The sequence below is a fragment of the Rhamphochromis sp. 'chilingali' genome (assembly GCF_963969265.1).
Source record: "Rhamphochromis sp. 'chilingali' genome assembly, chromosome: 11".
Lineage (NCBI taxonomy): Eukaryota > Metazoa > Chordata > Actinopteri > Cichliformes > Cichlidae > Rhamphochromis > Rhamphochromis sp. 'chilingali'.
Window position 1 is genome coordinate 35,676,071 of NC_137938.1, and position 18,077 is coordinate 35,694,147.

General features: G+C 40.9%; 1 protein-coding gene across 3 annotated transcripts in view; it reads left to right on the forward strand.

Moving 5' to 3' along the window:
* Positions 1-14,840, forward strand: part of otud7b (OTU deubiquitinase 7B) — a 44,684-nt gene extending 29,844 nt beyond the window's left edge. For 2 of the 3 annotated variants that reach the window (XM_080897625.1, XM_080897626.1), the window contains exons 5-12: positions 1,524-1,625; positions 2,053-2,180; positions 5,149-5,255; positions 5,585-5,712; positions 7,467-7,616; positions 8,661-8,778; positions 10,989-11,067; positions 12,528-14,840. In XM_080897625.1, coding sequence (XP_080753751.1) covers positions 1,524-1,625; positions 2,053-2,180; positions 5,149-5,255; positions 5,585-5,712; positions 7,467-7,616; positions 8,661-8,778; positions 10,989-11,067; positions 12,528-13,997 — 2,282 coding nt within the window. In that variant the 3' untranslated portion in view covers positions 13,998-14,840. The remainder of the gene's footprint in view (positions 1-1,523; positions 1,626-2,052; positions 2,181-5,148; positions 5,256-5,584; positions 5,713-7,466; positions 7,617-8,660; positions 8,779-10,988; positions 11,068-12,527) is intronic. The other variant, XM_080897627.1, reaches the window with a different exon arrangement.
* Positions 14,841-18,077: the final 3,237 nt, after the last annotated feature.

Consider the following 18,077-nt stretch of genomic DNA (forward strand, 5'->3'; position numbering starts at 1 on the left):
CATGAGATTTTAGGCTTGACTTGGTTGCAGATAAAAGACAGTTCTTACCCCCCACGTGCTTTTGAAGTGACACGAGTGTTTGTTGTTTCTATTCCAAAATATATTGCCTACTCCTGCATTTATAAGACAACAGATCTACTGCTTCTGTTTTAAATATTTGGATTTAAAATCACGACATGCTGTTTTAAGTGACGTTTGTTGTGACTAGTTCATGTTAAATTACCAACAAGGGTAAAATGCTATTTTGCAGTGGTAGCTTGGCCCCTTTGAAGAACTTGTTGTGGTGTTACTTTGACCCGCCACTTCCAAATGTAAATTTTGTATCCAGAGTGTCAGCTGGTGGTTTTGTGAAATATATTTTGAGACATTTCTTGTTCGGTCCTTGCCTCTCTGTCTTCCGTCTTCTCCTTGTCGTCACCTCGCTGGGCAGGCAGCATGGACAGCTAAGTTTGTGAATGCCATAATTCGAGAATGAGTCGATGTAGGAGCTTCAAATTTATACCATAGGTGTATCTACTAAACCTCTTTGACAAGTTCGAATCTCAGTGACCTAGACTTAAAGGTCAAAGGTCAAGATCCTGAACATTTGTAAATGTGATAACTTGAAACCAAGGTCTTCTAATATGTGTCTTCTAAGACGCTGAGCGGTAACACTGTCGCCAGTATTTTTAATTTTTTTTCCCTTTCTCCAATGGCTGCCCCACCACGAGTCTAGTTGTGCTCGAAGTTTGTTAAAAGGTTCTTCGTTCCCAAACTTGCCAACTGCTACTCAGAACAGATAATCTGGTTATCGAGTAGTGCTGGGCGATATGACGATATATATCGTGTGGACGATAGAAAAGTGTATTTCGTGCCATTTGTCTTCTATTGTTTCTAACCTAATTTTATAAATTATTACATAAAATATATCATTAACCCTTTAAAACCGGTCGGAGCAGTCACACTCCGTTTTGCCTATCTATTTTTGAATCCCTGTAGAACTGGAACCACATAAGCTAGCGCAATAATTTTTTTTGTTTTGTGTATGAAACCGGAGGAGTTGTACTTACATCTTATGCCATTAGCTTTTCCTAGGTCAAGGGCAATAAAATTGAATCACAATTTGTGTTGAATTTCTTATTTTGTGCTCACCTCGTGTGTGCAGCTAGGGCAGGAAAATAGACTGTTTTCAACATCATTATATTAAATTGTGACAGTAAACGTATAACTCATTCAAACAGCTCTGACAGTTGTAGCAAAATCTGAATACCTGTAAAGGCAGAGGTGTTGTAATCACTAACTCATAATTATAGGCTATGACTTTTGAAGGTGAATTGTTTCATTCCAAAATAAGACAAAATGACACACTGCTAAGACTGCTGACACGAGAGGAAAACCTTCTCTGGAAGTCTTTTGACTTGAAAATCACATGTTGACACAAATGACTATCTTTTTGAGGACTTGCACAGCAGTTGTTTTGGATGAATACTTCACCATATTTGTCATGCAAACATGTGAGTTAAACATTTATTATTCACCTGCAGGGCGGCTGAACTGGTGGACAAAAGTGGTTTCAAACTGCCAGAGTCTGCTACCTCTGGCAACAAGCGGAGATGGAAATTGCCTGCTGCATGCAGCCTCGCTCGGTGAGTATCACGGGCCTTTCAAACAAGACCCCAATACAGTGTAGGTTCACACTCCATTAGCATTCATTAAGGGAACTCCAGTGTTAGCTTAAGCACTAATTGCATTTTACAATGTTGCCGTGCATGTTCACTTTGCCTTTACAGCCCACTTAGGACTCCTAGCTCAGAAAATTAATAATGCTCCAACTGTGCAGGCATTGTTCCAGACTTTTATAGTAGGTGTGAGTATAATATTCATGTGCTTAACTTGTTCTCATTAAAAGACAGTTAGACCCTTTAGCCATTGTAAGTTTGTAGTTTTTTTTTATTTGGGACATGACAATACAGAAAAACCCCTGAAACATCTGCACACCTATATGATTAGATGTGGTTGTACAAAAGATTCTGTTGATGTGTGTTTAACGACCTGATTTTGTTTCTGTTGCAGGTATGTGGGGCTTTCACGACCGAGACTTGATGCTGCGGAAGTCCCTGTACGCGCTGATGGATCACGGGTTGGAGAGAGAGGCACTGAAGCGCAGGTGGAGGTGGCAGCAGACCCAGCAGAACAAAGAGGTCTGTCACAGAGGCTGCACATTAGTCTTGACTATCTTTGTTATTCCCATGACTGTATTAGGGCGGTGCACAGAGAAGTTACTAGGCAAGTTGAGGCTTTTCACATGCCTTGCATGCCAGATAAGTCAGCCTGCATAACATTTGATATTTAACGAGTAGCATGCAGTTCAGAAGATGAAGGGGCAGCGCTAGTGCACAGAATAAGATAAACAAGATGTAGTTTGAATTCTGAATCATTAGAATTTAGTTTTCGTTTTTATTTAGTTTCCTCCACTACTGCTACATTTTTAACTGTAAATACTTTAGCTATGGACAAGACTGTCTTCCTCACTCGAGTTTTGAAAATTCAGTTAACTTTGATTTACAATAATTAGTAAAACAAGATATGGGGTTGCACCAGGAAGGGCATCTGTGGTAAAACTGAGAAAGCCTGTGGTGTGGGAGCAGCTGAAAGGAGTAAAACAGGTACATTCGATAAATTGTCTTTTGGCCTTCATTTTCATCAAAAGAAAACTTTTTTTTTTAAATATATTTTTGTAAACCCCTTACCTTCCTGAATTCACTCTGTTCCTGGTTGTGTTATGTTTAGTTTAGTTATTTAAGTTATTCTTTGTTTTTTTCAGTTAAATTATAATTAAAGTACAAAGAAATGGAAACTTGTAAATCTATTTTCCCGCATTTTTGACCAGTATTTAGGATTTATTATTTTATTTTTTAAATTTATTTTTAATTGTGCAGCAGTACTCTGGATTAAATTCAAACATTTTTAGCAGCGCTGTTGTATTTAAAAAAAAAAAAAAAAGTGGCACTTGCAGGTTTACATATCAAACCAAATTCCCATGTAACTCATTATTGGTTAACTAACTTTTGAAAATTTTTGTTTTTACCATGAAAAGTCACCTTTGTCCTTTTTTTGCAGCCATAGCAACATGACTGACGGCCATATCAAATGCAAACATTGATTCTGAGATGTAACTCTAAGCACAAGTATCTCCACCTTTTTTCTTAGTTGCGTGCTGATAACGCTTTTTCGCAATGTGTCAAAAACAGGATTTTAGAGCCTGTTTTACAAAACACAACTTTTATCCTCATGAAAGCTTAAAATTGTAGCACAGCAAGTATGTTTTTTTTTTTAAAAAGTGGATGCAGACAGCATGCACATACCCACAGTAAGAGGAAACCACATGAATGACTGCATAATGTTCACAGCAGAATATCTGAGGCATCCTCAAGCAAATCACTTAAACCAAACACGCTCTAGTGGAGCTGCTCCGTGGGCAGTGCTCGGGCCTGTGGCTGCTCTGTGTGAATTTAGGTCATTGATTTTATTTGGTGGCTGTCAAAACTGGCCAAAAATCAAGTTTGACCATTCATTTAAACAAAACATTTGAATATCGTACTTTGTGCATTAATTCCTCACGAGTACAAAACCAGAGTGAGATATAACTGCTTCTATAGCTTCTATATTTATTTCAACATAGAGATGTCCTTTATAAGCTCTATGTAGCATTAACAAATACAGTTATTGGGTTAAGCTATAGAAGAATGGCCGGTTGATACGCTGAGTAAGCTCTGCTGTGACAAACATGGAATAATCTTTTCCTCAACATAAAATTCAAACCTCCAGGGACCTGCAGCGCTTGAAGTTTTTATCACTCATCTATTCATTACTCAGTAAGAAGAGTTAATGTTCCACTATGCTAAGTTTGTAATGTTTACAGACAGGGCTCTGAGTGTTAATCACTCTGTGTTTAGCAGTGTTGGGTTGTGAACTATTTACCATCATTATCACACAGTTGTTATTGTTACTTCCTGTAAGTGTGGCAGTGACAGAGACATTAACATCTGTAATAGGTCTCTTTAATTTTCTATAATAATAATTTTAATATGCAGCATAAACACGTGTCGTTGTTAAGCAACAAGGTAATACCTCTGTGAAACAAAATGTAATATGCTCTAATTACCTCTGGCTTGCTCAGTTTGCTAATGTGATAGCTTGTCTGCTGTCAGTGTAGACCTTTGTGTTTTTCTTGCTTTGCTCATAGTTGGTTCTGAAGTCTTCTCTCCTTCCTGCATTTTGTTAAAGTGGAAGCAGGAAGGAGAAGAATTTAAAATTATTAACTCCAAGTTTGAAATGAAAGCTCACTTTTACTTGTGATGGCAGAGCAATGCAGACGCACCAGCACAGGTCTATATGCAAACGGCAATGTTGACCACTTATAGCAGGAATTAAACACAGTACTATAAATTTAACCTTTGAGATCAGCAGCTTGGACAGAGTTAAGTTCACATCTATCCCTTACATCTGAATTGTACTTCTGGGTCAGAGCCATGTTATAACCAGAACAGCTTTTTCACCCTGCACCGCAATATTCAACGTAACCTGACGTGCACCTCCCAAGAAATGGAACTACAAATCGGGTCAACGCATACCCTGACGTCTTGAATGGCGTGGAAGGTTGCAGTGTAGGGACAAAAGGAGTTTCCAGTTACTACTCAAGATTTAAAGTCTAAATCAAGCTTCAAGTTTGCATCTAAAGGTCATATGGAGCTTTAACCTATTTGGCATCCCTATCATTTAACATACTCTGGACGCGTTTGCCTTGAGTTGTTCAGCTGATATTTGTCCTCTTATGTTTCCTAATTGTCAGTTTAACTGCACACTTGATCACTGCTCTCTTCTCATGCCAGCAGCAGTGCAGCTTTTCCAGATTTTCCACAGATGATTATTGATTCTCGCGAACCAATGGCAGTTTAATTTAATAAAATTTAGAATATGTGTTGACAGCTCTGCTCTGTCGCTACTGTACGAGCGACAGTATGTTTCTAAAGGCTCTAGGCTCAATTGTCTGCATGTAACCTTGAGGTGAGACGCCATAACGTCAGTACATGCTTTTGTGACATTTGACACGGCCTCTCTAAATGGCAGTTGTGTTTGTGTGTGTGTGTGCCCTTCTTTTCTCCTCAGTCTGGGCTGGTGTACACGGAGGAGGAGTGGCAGAAAGAGTGGAATGAACTGTTGAAGCTCGCCTCCAGCGAACCGAGAATACACTACAGCACCAACGGCACCAACGGGTAAGGCCTGGCCCGGACAATGCAGTGACTGTTAACCCAGCACACTTAGTCACAGTCATGTTTTTATTCATGAACAGACAAGCACACTCACAGTCACAACTGAGTGACCGGCCCTCATTAGTCCATCTGCTTTTTTACTGTGGCAAAAAAAAGTCCACTGGGTCGAATGCAGTGACTGTAAAGCTATAAAAACCAAAGCCACACTAACACAATGTGGTTTTTAAGTTTTACTGTTAGCCAAAGTTTCAAGTTGGTAGTAATAAACTGTTATCTTTAGTGTAAACAATCATCTCTGATAAACAAGAAACTGTTGCTGTCGTTGTTTCCAGAGTGGAGTCTTCAGACGAGCCAGTTTATGAGAGTTTGGAGGAGTTTCACGTCTTTGTCTTGGCTCATGTCCTTAGAAGGCCCATCGTGGTGGTCGCTGACACCATGCTGAGGGACTCGGGAGGAGAGGGTAAATAAGCCTGAAAAGACTTTTCATTATTTCACTTTCAGTTTAGTTTTATTGTTTTTCAATGTTCCATTTTCATTAGTTTCCATTTTTAACCTGCAGCCATGAAAGTCTGATGAGGGATTGTTGTCAGCCCTCCAGGCGTGCGGCGTGAACACCCAACTTTCTGAGCACTCTAAGCCGAGATCGAGGGGACGTAGGATTTTCAAATTAATGCCTTAGCTACATTTACTAAAACTCTTCGATGTTTGAATAAACCTTTACCTCAAGGTCAGAGGTCAGGTTTTTGGAAAATCTCGTGAACACAATGAGTTAAAAAAAGATGTCACTGTAGATTTTTAGGTTTTTATTAGATGCAAGTTGTAAGTAGTTCAGAATACTTATTACAATACACATGTAAAGATGTCACAGTAAATATACACTCAACTGCCACCTTATTAGTTACAGCAGAAATTAACTAAGTCTGACAACATTTACTGGCTGTCAGGAGTGGCACACAGTGTGGTCCTCTGCTGCTGTAGCCCGTCTTCTGTTTTTTGTTTTTGGACCATCATCTGTAAAAACCTTAGAGCTGCTCGTGTGGGTCATCTTCACTATCAGTGGGTGGGATTGTTGATTTGACCAAACTGACAAAAACTATGGTACAACTAAAGGTGTTTCCTGTATGTTTTTTTTTTTTAATTCCCAATGACCCACTGAAGCCGTGGTCTGCACATCGACAGTCTTTCTGTGCACATGCTGCAGCTTCAAGCTAACAGGCTAGCTGAGACAGAAAGCGATGAAAGCTGTTGATGGAAGACACAAAAGTGGTGTTGCCGGCCTCCTTACACAAATGTAGCAGGGCCTGTTTATTTTCTGTCCACTTATACCCAGAAAATGTATTTTTCCCCTTCAAAGATCATAATCTGTCTTCATTTGGATCCTCGAATCTCCAGCTTATGAAAGATATGAAGTCACAGACCAGAAATGGGCTTTTCATAAAGTCACGGAACCAGAAAACATTAGCAGCTGCAGCACAACAATCTCAAAGTGATGTAAAGGCTAGTTTTATTTGTATGAGCAGCCAGTTTATGAAAAACTGTGTTTTCCAGCGTTAGTGGAAATTAGTTGGGTACATTCACGTGGGATTAAGATTCCAGATGAGCTCAGCTTTTTTTAAGACTATTTTTCTGTGAACAGGAGTGTAGATGTTTGTCATTTACAGATTACAAAACTGAGGCCAAACAAAAGCTTTGAACCAGATAATCCATGATTCATGATTGCAGTATTTCAAATGAACTCTGCCCTTCTGATATCTTAAAGTTAAAACAAACAGTATGAACTCCTGGCAGCCTTTTATGTTTTCCCCGTGCTTCAGAGGGTTTCTCTGGTTACAGCTGGGCTGTGACGGCTTGCCTGTCTCGTCCCAGGACAGGTCTCACAAAAGACTCATCTTAATAACATTAGAGTTTCACTTCCTTGTGGAATAAGGTTAAATAAATATATTGGAGCACTTTGTTTGGAAAAACAAATGTGAAACCAGCATTCTTGGGAATAAACTGAAGCATGAACAGTTTGCTATCTTTTAGTAGCTGTTGTTGTTTTTTGATAATGATCTTTTCCATTTCAAGTAGATTAAAAATCTTCCAACAAGTGAGGTATTGTCCTTGTATATCTTTATTGTTTACTCGTATGTTTCTGTTGTGCTTTACTGACTGAGAAACAGAGCTGAGGTCCCGTTTCGCAGATGTTTAATGTGCTTATTACTCACCCTCCAGCTTTTGCTCCCATCCCATTCGGAGGCATCTACCTACCGCTGGAAGTGCCAGCTGCTAAGTGCCACCGCTCTCCGCTGGTCCTGGCATACGATCAGGCGCACTTCTCTGCTCTGGTCTCCATGGAACAGAAGGACAGCTCGAAAGAGCAAGGTGATGCTCTCCATCATCCTTTAAAATGATCGCATAAATATTGATTCCTTTTTCAAGGGCTGGTAGTAAGCAGCTGATATCTTAAAGCCATAAAGGCGAGTACATCAATCAGGGGAATGCTTATACAAATATTCCCCCAGAGAAGTTGATGAGTTTCTAGTAAGCACTAGGGGTTTCTTTCTTACTTTACAGCTTGGTGCCGCTGCTTGATGGGGAAGTCCTTTTTGCGTATTGTTCTTGATGATTTATTTGGGAATGATGACTAAAGAGAACTGGGCTTCCATGATCCATGGAGCTCAGCTCCAGGTTGGGCTAAAAATACAAGATGAAAGATGTTATCAGGGGTCCAGTAATGATGCTAACTGGGATATTTTTAAAATGTGTTTTTGTGTTGTTGTTGTTTTTAAACAACTGGAAAAAAAAGATATTATTAACATTAGAGCACCAGCACACTCATGTGTAGATTGGTTTTCCATTTAGTCACAGCTCTCTTCTCTTTTTGTAAGTACTGCACTCTCGCCTGAACTTGGCTAAACTACGGTGAATGCCTCTGACAGTATTTGCACACTAAAAAAACTGCCCACAAAAAAACCCCAGTGACCCCAGGAATCCAAGGCTGTGCTTCTGGCTCGGACGTGGCTGGTCTGCTCCTTCACTTTGTGACTTCTTTGGCATGCAGTGAATCTTGGGATAGGTCGAGTCACATTTGTGGGGAGCCTTGTTTATACTACTCCTGATGCAGCCTTGGAAGGATTTGCAATCAAATAAGGACGCAGCCATAGTCTGAATTCCCATGCTAATGTCAATAGCATGGGAATTCAGACCATGCAGTGATTTAATGTTTTCCGATTGCAAGAGTGGAGTCTAAATCCTGATTTTATGCACAGTTCTATACTTGAAATTCACTGCACAGAAAACTCAAAACTATCCAAAGCCAACTGCTAAATATTAAATAGGAGATGAAAGATGCTGTTTGCCCACAGTCCTCACTTATGTAGGTGTATTTTTTTATTGTTTTCTGATGTTTATTCTTGTTTCCACCAGCAGTTGTGATCCCTCTCACTGACTCAGAGCACAAAATGCTGCCACTGCACTTTGCTGTGGATCCAGGGAAGGACTGGGAGTGGGGGAAAGATGACACAGACAACGTGATGCTAGCAAGGTACAAAAAGATTTTACTTTTTTAAATCCAGCTTTGGTTGTCTGTTCTGTTTGGTTTGTCACTTACAAAGGACACGGTTAACAACTAGAGTGGCACATGCTCACTTGTGCGTGCTTGCCCTTATTGACAGCTGTCTCTTTAACACGAGTCTCAGTGTGTAGGGATTGACTGCTGACTCCAGATTAGTGACAATTAGATTAGCTCAGACGCTTCTCTATGAATGAACCAGAGGAACGAGCACTAAAATAGCCGCTCTGCAAAAAAAAAAAAAACAACTTCCACCCTATTTACGTCAGTGAGTGACACCAGAGGTCTTATTCAGATGAAACGGCGGGCTGAGATGATGTTATGTGAGTGGCTGTTAACATTGTTTGAAAAGGTCATTGACTTAAAAGGCCATAGCACAACAAGAGTATACGACAATGAGATGCTTTTAGTGATTTTGCCATTTACTCCACCATTTAGATCCATGTGAGTCTTTACTTACTTTATTTTAACTTTACCTTTAAAGAGCACGTATTCTCATTATTTCCAGCTCAGTCTTTGTACTCGGGGACTCTGACAGAGCAGCTTTCTATGAGTCACTGTTTGGATTAATTCCTTATTTTGTACAGGAGCTTATTTTAAAGTGACTTTTGGTCACACTTTATAATACCCATCATTAATTGTGAGTTGATAGGCAGTGAGAAAGATGGCTTATCTGAGTGAAAGGGCAGGTTTACAAGATGGTAATAAGACCTGCTATGATGGGTGGTTTGGTCATGGTGGCACTAAAAAGAAAAAGAAAAAAAAGAGGAGGCAGAGCCGAGCCAAGGATGTTAAGATTTTTACTTGGAGTGAACAGGAATGACAGGATTAGAAGTCAGTGCATCAGAGGGACGGCTCAGGTCGAGCGAGGCAAGGCTGAGATTGTTTGGACATGTGCAGAGGAGGGACAGTGGATATATTAGACAGATGATGTACATGGAGCTGCCTGGTAGGAGGAGAAAAGAACACCTCAGATAAGATTCATGGATACAGTGACGGAGGACATGCAGACTGTTGGCGTGACAGAGGAGGATGCTAGGGGCAGGGTGAGATGGAGGCGAGTCTTCGAGGCAGATTTTGATGACATGCACACACGGTTGTATATGTCACGTACTTGAAGCTATTTGCTTGTTTACGATTGTAAAACATGGGGGAAAAAGACACCTGTCTTTTTAATATTTGTAAAACAAGTAATAGTAATATAAATTTCAGTTTTTTAAAAGCCAACCACAATTATATTTATAGATGCACTGCAGTGTTTAGCTGTCCTCAGTCTGTTGTTATGCTGTTATATAATAGAAATGGAAATAATAGAAATATCCTTTATTATCCTCATTAAGGAAATTCATGTGTTCCAGCAGGAAAGTGAAAAATGGAGTATGCAGATTCACACACAAGTAAAGAATAAAATAGAAGAAATAAGACAAGAAATAAGTATTTCCTTTACTTATTCGAATAATGGTGCAATTAATCAGCATCTCCTCAACATTACACAGGGCAAATTTACAACAAAAGAAAAAAAATACAGTGAATGTTACATTAAATGGCAAAATTTACTTGTTACTGTTTATTTATGAGCAATTAAAAGTATTGCCCAGCTTTCTTATGCTTAACGACAATGCTGCGTATCCGAGGTGACCATATTAGAGACATTGTTGCTTAATGACATCATTCAGAACCAAAAATGAAAAAAAAAAAACCCCATCAGAAATTGAACATTTACAGCAGCCTGAACTTTAGGCTCACCAGGGATTACTTATACGTATGCCAACCTCCTTATTTGATAGATATAGCTGTAGATGTAGGTTCACTCTAAGAAGGCAACTGACTGCCATTTATCACATGAAACAACTTATGTTCTGTTTTTATGCTTTCACATCTTGTTCTCACTGTAAGACCTAAATCTCTCTTCACCGCTGTGTTTTTGTTGTTGACTTCCCTTTGCAGCTTGTTTTGTATCTATTTTTCTGCCCGTTATTATGATGCTTTAGAATCCAGCTCATGACTGTTGTCTGTGTAATGACAAAAACGCTGTTACATTATAAAAATAACGTGATCGGCTACCCAAACAACAACAGTAATTACTTTTCCATTAGCACAGGAAGCCCTGGCAGAAAGTTCCCTCTCACTGAACTTTACCTTGTTTTTCTCTCTCTCTCCCTTTCCTTCCCCCTTCGACCCAGTGTGGCTCTTTCTTTGGAGGCCAAGCTCCAGATGTTGCACAGCTACATGACGGTCACCTGGCTGCCCCTGCCATGCGAGGTAAGGATTTTTAATCCAGCACTTCTTGTGAAATGGCTGACAAGTTAGCTGAGGAAGATGGCTCAGAATTGAAGACTTCTTTAATACTTTGCCAGACAAATCTGGTTTTGGGTTATTAGAAAAGGAACTAAATCCTGATGTAATCAGATAAATGCTTCAGGGGTTGGTGATGAATGTTAATTCCTTCAATTATTACAAACAAGAGCAGAATTTCTTTCCTTTTCCTTTGGGCCAGCTCTCCCTCTGACTGCTGTATATGTGAAAACAAACAACAGTGGCCCGTTCAGGTCAAAAAGTCACGCCATGTAAACACTATCACAAAGCTCCTCTTGTGTCCCATGTGGTAACGTCAGGAAGCTCGGACGAGCAAGTTCATAGCAGTTTCATGGTTATGCTACAAGGAATGGCAGCTTACATGAAGCCCTGTGTTGTTAGAGGGAGTTTTTCTGTTTCCACAGGATAGCCACGTGATGGCTTAGTTTCTGAAAAATGGTGCATTTATCTGATTTCGGTCACTGCATCACTGCAGGTCGTGTTTGTAGAAGTTAAATGACATCTGGACATGTTTTTTTTTTTTTTTTTCAGCATTTGGGAGCAAAAAAGAGCTTCTTGAATCACTTTTTTCACTTTCTTCATACCTTTCTTCTTTTTTTTTTTTTTTTTTTTTTTTTTTGGCCTGTCCCGTTTGGCTCTTTTGCCATCAGAATTGTTGTCTAAAGGCAAAGAAAGATGCCCAACGGATTTACTTTACCAAACTGACCATCCCAGCCTTGCCGTAATGGTCCATTTGATTCACCTTTTATTGTTTATTTTATTTTCACTTACTGAATACGGGACAGACTTGACTGGGGGAAAGAAGGGGAGAAAGAAAGAGGGAAAGAGAAACAGCTGAGAAGAGGGACGGGGGAGAAGGGCAAAAGACAAAAACCAACAGAACGGGCAGAGAAAAAAAAATGCATATATCAATCACCTGGGTCACCTGCTGAGAAAGAAAAAAGAAAGCAAGCAGAAGAGAACAAGAGTTATAGAATAAACAACATCACAATGATATATGGGAATGTGACAGTAAATACTAAATGTTAAACATAATTGTGCAGCACATAAGATCAACAGAACACAGTGTGCTTTGAGGTAGGAGCCAAAAAGGGTGTAGTTTGTGGGTGTGATCACCCGTGTGTACACCTGTGAGCATGGACGCGCTTGTTTTTTGTTTTTTAAAAGGTTCCTTCATGTAATAATCTGCTAGAGGGTGTGGGGGGGGCCACAGCCCCGTCCTCCAGGGCGTGAAGCAGGTATGGAGGAGATCAAAACTCCAGACATCCAGAGGCCCCCAGAACACAAGAGACCATACCTTTCTTCTGCCATAAATGTGGTGGACCTTGGTTATATAGTTGTATAATTTTCTCCTACTTGTCTGCAATTTTTTTTCACTAGAACTTGTTCTGCTTTGTTTGTTGCAGCAAGCCCCGCTGGCCCAGCCGGAGTCTCCTACGGCATCAGCTGGAGAAGATGCCCGGTCGCCTCCTGACTCCGGAGAATCGGACAAGGAGTCTGTCAGCAGCAGCTCCAATGGCAACGGAGACACAACCACAGGATCAACAGTCAATGGAGGGGGATCTTTGGCCAAGAACAGCTCCTCCTCTTCATCTAGTTCATCCAGCAGTGGATCAGCAGGGAAGGACAAAACCAAGAAGGAGAAGGACAAGGATAAAGACAAGAAGAGGGCAGACTCTGTGGCCAATAAGCTTGGCAGTTTTGGAAAGAGCCTGGGCAGCAAGTTTAAGAAAAACGTGGGTGGGCTGATGCCAGGAAAAAATGTTGGAGCTGGAGGTGCCAAGCAAGAGGGTGGGGAGAAGAAGAAAGGCTCATTTAGAGGGAGGAAGGGCAGCAAGGATAGCTCGCCTTCTGCCAACGCCTCTGAGGATTCTGGGAAAGGCTCTCCCTCCTCGGGCAGCGAGCGTCTCAATGGAGCCGGGAGCAGCATGAGCAGCAGTGGTGGGAGCAGCACTGAGAGCGAGCCCTACAAGTACAGCGCCGATGTGAAGGTCAGCCTCGGCATCCTGCGGGCCGCCATGCAGGGGGAGAGGAAGTTCATCTTTGCCAGCCTCCTCACCACCAGCAACAGGCAGCCCTTCCAGGAGGAGATGATCCAGCGTTACCTCGCCGATGCAGAGGAGCGCTTCCGGGCTGAGCAGGAACAACAGCGCCGCGAGGCAGAGAGGAAAAGCATCGCTAACAGCCTCCAACCCCCCAAGAAGGAGGTGGTTGGTTGTTCAGAGCTAAGTTACCGGCCTTACGAGCCCAAAGAGGAGCTATCGGAGAACTCGTCGCCTTCCTTCAACACGCTTAAGCTGTCTCCTTTGAGTCCCTCTATGTACTCGGCTGTTGTGCCCATCCCCAGGCCCTCCTTCATTGACCAGCCTCTTCCTGCAGCCCCCCTGACCCAGCATCTTCACATGCATAGCTACGTTGATAATCGACGCCAGCTAGCTGGTGGCTCCTCGGCAATCTCTTACCCTGGCCTCCCCTCGTATGCAACCCTCCCCCGGCACGGCCCCACTGCACAGCCTCCCTCCCATCCCCAGTACAATAACTCGCAAGGCCCCTCCTCCCTCAGTCCTTCCCGCCTCGCACCCTCATATCCCCCCGAATTCGACCCACCGGACTACCCCGGGGCTGAACTCACCACTGGGAACTACACCAACGGCTTCCAGGACATGAGCTCCAATCTAGACTGTCGGAACGGGCAGCCCCCTGTCAGACACTACTCGTTGGGCAGTGCTAGCGGATTGGCCGGCCTGCAGTCCAGCCGCTGTCGGACACCCAACTGCAACTACTACGGACACCCCGAGACGGGCAACTACTGCTCCTACTGTTACCGGGAAGAGCTGAAGAAGAGGGAGACAGAACCGGCCATCCACAGGTTCTGAGCAGACCCCGTTGTGGCTTGAATTTGACGAGTGGCCTTTTTCACGACTGGAGCGGATCAGCCTGTGGATGGACGAGGGACAGGGCAACCACCTCCCTCATCTTTTATTCTTAGCCGTGTCATTACCTGTTGAAAGTACCAAGTGAGGCTACATAAAAGACCGTAGAGTAAACTGCACTTCTGTTACATTTTGCTGTGGCTCTTATGCAGGCGTTGTGTACGAGTGTGTGTGTCTGTGTGTGTGCGCGTGTGTGTGTGCGCGCGTGAGAGAGAGAACTGCAAACTCTCCTCAAGTCTTGGAGTTGGAACGCCTTGCTACTATCTCCTCCTAGTGGAGCGAATGTATATGGCAGGCATCATACATGACACTCATCAATACATGTACAGAACACACATCCACACTAAGTAATACTTACACTACAACATAAACAGAGATGCAAGCACAAACGGAAAAGGCGTGAGTGTCTCTGCTCCATTTCTATTCTGTGATGATTGGATTGGTTCATTAAGGGATGTTTGAAGTCACGTCTGGTTATAAGGTGATTTCAGTGTTACAGATACAGATATTAACACTATTATCATTAGATGCTTGTACCTTGGGAAACAGCACAATTAATCCTCGTCGAGTTGCTTTTTTTCCTCTTTTGTCGCATAAAATGCACACTGAAACTGTCGTGTGATGCTCATGATAAGCGTTCTGTAGGCTGCTGCGGTGCTAATGTTACAGAACGCGTTTAAGACGACTGCTCTGCACTGCACTCATTCGGGCAAAGTAACTATCACTTAAAAAAAATCTGCATTTTTGTCCAATGCTGTAAATTGGATTATGAAGATGTCAGCCCCCCCCCCCTTTTTTTTTTTTTCTCTTTAATATTAAGAGCTATTGACCAGGTCACATGATTGACCGGGCATCATAGATCAAAGACAAGATAGAAACATAGTACGATGGTAAGGTACTGTCCCGGTCCAGAGTATTTCTTCTGTTTGTTGGAATGTTTTTCTTTTTGTACTCGGGTCTTCCTGTTTCCTGTTACAATGGTTGATGTTTGTGTGGCCTCGAGATGCAATAATATGTGAAATGTGAGATGAAACTTAACGTTCAGAACAGCAGATTTTTGGAGACAACAGTCAATAACTTAATTTAGTTGAACATTAGTAAGCACATTTTGGGATTTTTTTAGGAGAAAATTTATGGCTTTGTTACCAAACATGTTGCGTTAATCAGTGGCGATTTCTCTCTCCATGACGCAAACTGACACAAACACTCGCCTGGATGTGAGAAACTGACATGGTATTAACAAATTCTGGGGGGTTTTTTTGTTGTTTTTTTTAAAATATTAATTTTATAATATTTTCCCTCTGTTCTCTCTGAAGGTTTAGAAATGTAAAACATGTTTTATGTGGTCTCCCCTGAAATTTTAATTAATAAGGTGTTCTGATTAATTAGCTGCTTATTGGTTTGGCTATTTACTGCAAATTTAGAGGTTCTGCTGAAGTTTTTTTTTGTTTTTGTTTTTTATTTTTGCATTCGGTCTGTCAAAGTTGGTTGTTTTTGCACAAATTTGAGCACTTTTCCTGATGTCTGTGAACTCAGAGCTTTACTGGTTTTTAGTTGGTGCAGACACTGCCACCTCTGGTTCTGGGAAGTCGGAGACCACGGGTCAGACGATTTTTTGTTGCAGGACGCAGAAGATGGTGTCACCATCTCGCTCAGTGTCCCAGTTGCCTTTTTTCAGCATTTGCAAACCAAGAGGCCGACTTCAAGTATCCACTGCTTGCCTGCAGTTTTCACAAATTCTGTACCCAAAACTCAGCAAATTATTTCATGAGTCTGATGAAGTGGTTCAGTTTGATTTTTTTCTTCTTCTTTTTTTCTTTAAGACTGTTTTAGTTGTTGACAAATTAATTTCTAATATTTATTATTTCCCCCTGTAATTAAGCTATGGTGATTAACTTTGACAGAGCAACTCTGGTTGTTGTACTCTTGTCCTTTTCAGACGTGAGATACTTGACATCATGCTGTTATTGCTTTCTAACACTGGCGACACTGATGAAGAGATCCACTGTGTACATCCATATGTGCAAAATACTTTACGTCAGCTCGAGAAGTCTGACTGTGTTTAATTCGCAGTCTGAACCGCCACATCAGATTCAGAGAAAGAGGTCTGTCTCTTCTGGACTGAGTAAAGAAAGAAGTATCAAATAAGTAACACAGTCAGAGATGTCGTGACGTGGCTGTAATTTGTGTTTCTGGTTTTCTCTGATGAGCTGAGCTAGTGTCAGTCAATGTTTTCATTTTAGTACAATTCCCACATTACTTACTAAACCTAAAAGAATACAGTAATCCTCACCTGCAGCTGGAGCACAGCTGGCTCCCGCGTGACCGGCCTCAAAAGAAAGCATACCTAAACCTCAACTGGCAGTTGGCCTCGTAGATTTGCTGTTGTGACCTTTTACAGAAAAGGATCAGGGTGTCTGCAAAGGGCTTTAGAGAAGCACAATTCAGTCTGCAATACACTGCCTCTTCCAAACGAGGGCGCCCTTCTTTCGTTTTTCTTGGTTTGTACTTTTCTCTCCTGCAAACCTGCAAACACACAAAAACCAAATGTTTCTGACTAATTTCTTCAGGCTTAATTTCACTCTGTGTAACACAGTATTTTCTCTAATGCTGGTCAAAGGACCAGAATTTCTTCAGCTTTTTTCTTTTTGCTGTGCTTTATAGCTTTAACAACATTAAAACACTGACGTTTTGCTCTTTCCCCAAAAGGCATTTGCTGTGTTTGTGTGTCATCATGTGTTCATGAAAGTGGATTTGTTTTCATTGAGATGAGACCCGACCGGCAAGCGTTTCTCTGAGTGCTGATGCCTGTTTTGTTTTTTGTTTTTTTAAATTTAATTATTTTTTTATGTGTATGTGTGCATACCCTTTCCTTCCCTCCATAGTAATAATTAGCTTACAAACCTTTTTTCAATTTAATTTTTTTGCAATGACATGGATGCCTCAGAAACATGTAAAACATCAGACTTTACAGGCTACGAACACTTTTTTTGTATTGAAGAAAAAAAAAAAACAGTGAGAGGATGTATAAATATGTTCGGAGTTATTTTTGTAAGCCCAAAGTTTTACAGTGTTTTTAAAGGGTAAGAATGTATATTGTTGGACATGAAAACAGGTCGGGATTGTAAGAGGCTGTATTTGGGGTATAACTGGCGTTAGGAATAAAGACATTTTGGCTGTTGAAGGTGACCCCGCAGACGAGCCTTTTCATACTCGAGGCTCTCTCATTGCAAACTAATTTCCTCAATGCTGACCTAATAATTCGAGAATATATATTTATAGTGAGATTTTTTTTTTTTAAAATAGGGTTCCTTGTGGAATGTTTAGTTGAAATGATTTTAGGATGTTCTTTCTCACATGGCTAATTGTCTAGCAGTCTGGCTTTTATTTTATTGCCCTTTTTTTTTCTTCTTCTTTAATTTGTAAATGAGGTTTTATTTGCTGCAGCAACCATTTCCTGTGCCAGGTGATATTGACCCAGCTCATTTCCTCCAAACCAGAAGAGAAATGGCTCAGAATTAGTTTGGTGACAAAACCGATCCGATTATATTTTTCTATATCGTTGACACTGTCGTTTCTGTGAGAGCAGAAGATTCCTCCTCAGAAACATTAACATGGAATACTTTTGAGTTGCATGGGACTGAAAATGTTGCATGTAAATGGCAAAACATTCTACCAAATTTGTGCATTATCTGAGCTTAATTTCAGCTGTCCTGGTATTTTAGTTGGTTTTATTTTATTTATTTTATTTTTATCGAATAAATATTTTTCTTTTTTCCTTTTAGTTTTGAGAGGAGAGCTCTAAGGCTGTGTGACAGTGCAATCTGGACAGAAAGAACATCAGATTTTATGTTAGGTTGTTATTATTATTATTATAATTATTAATTTTTTTGCACCGTTTGAATAAATTCTCATTGTATTAAAGAAAGCTTTGTTTTCTCTTTCATGTGCTTTTCATAAGCAAAGTTTCTTTTGTAAAAAATCTCCAAATTCTTTAGTTGTAAAAGGTAAAGCCACAAAGTT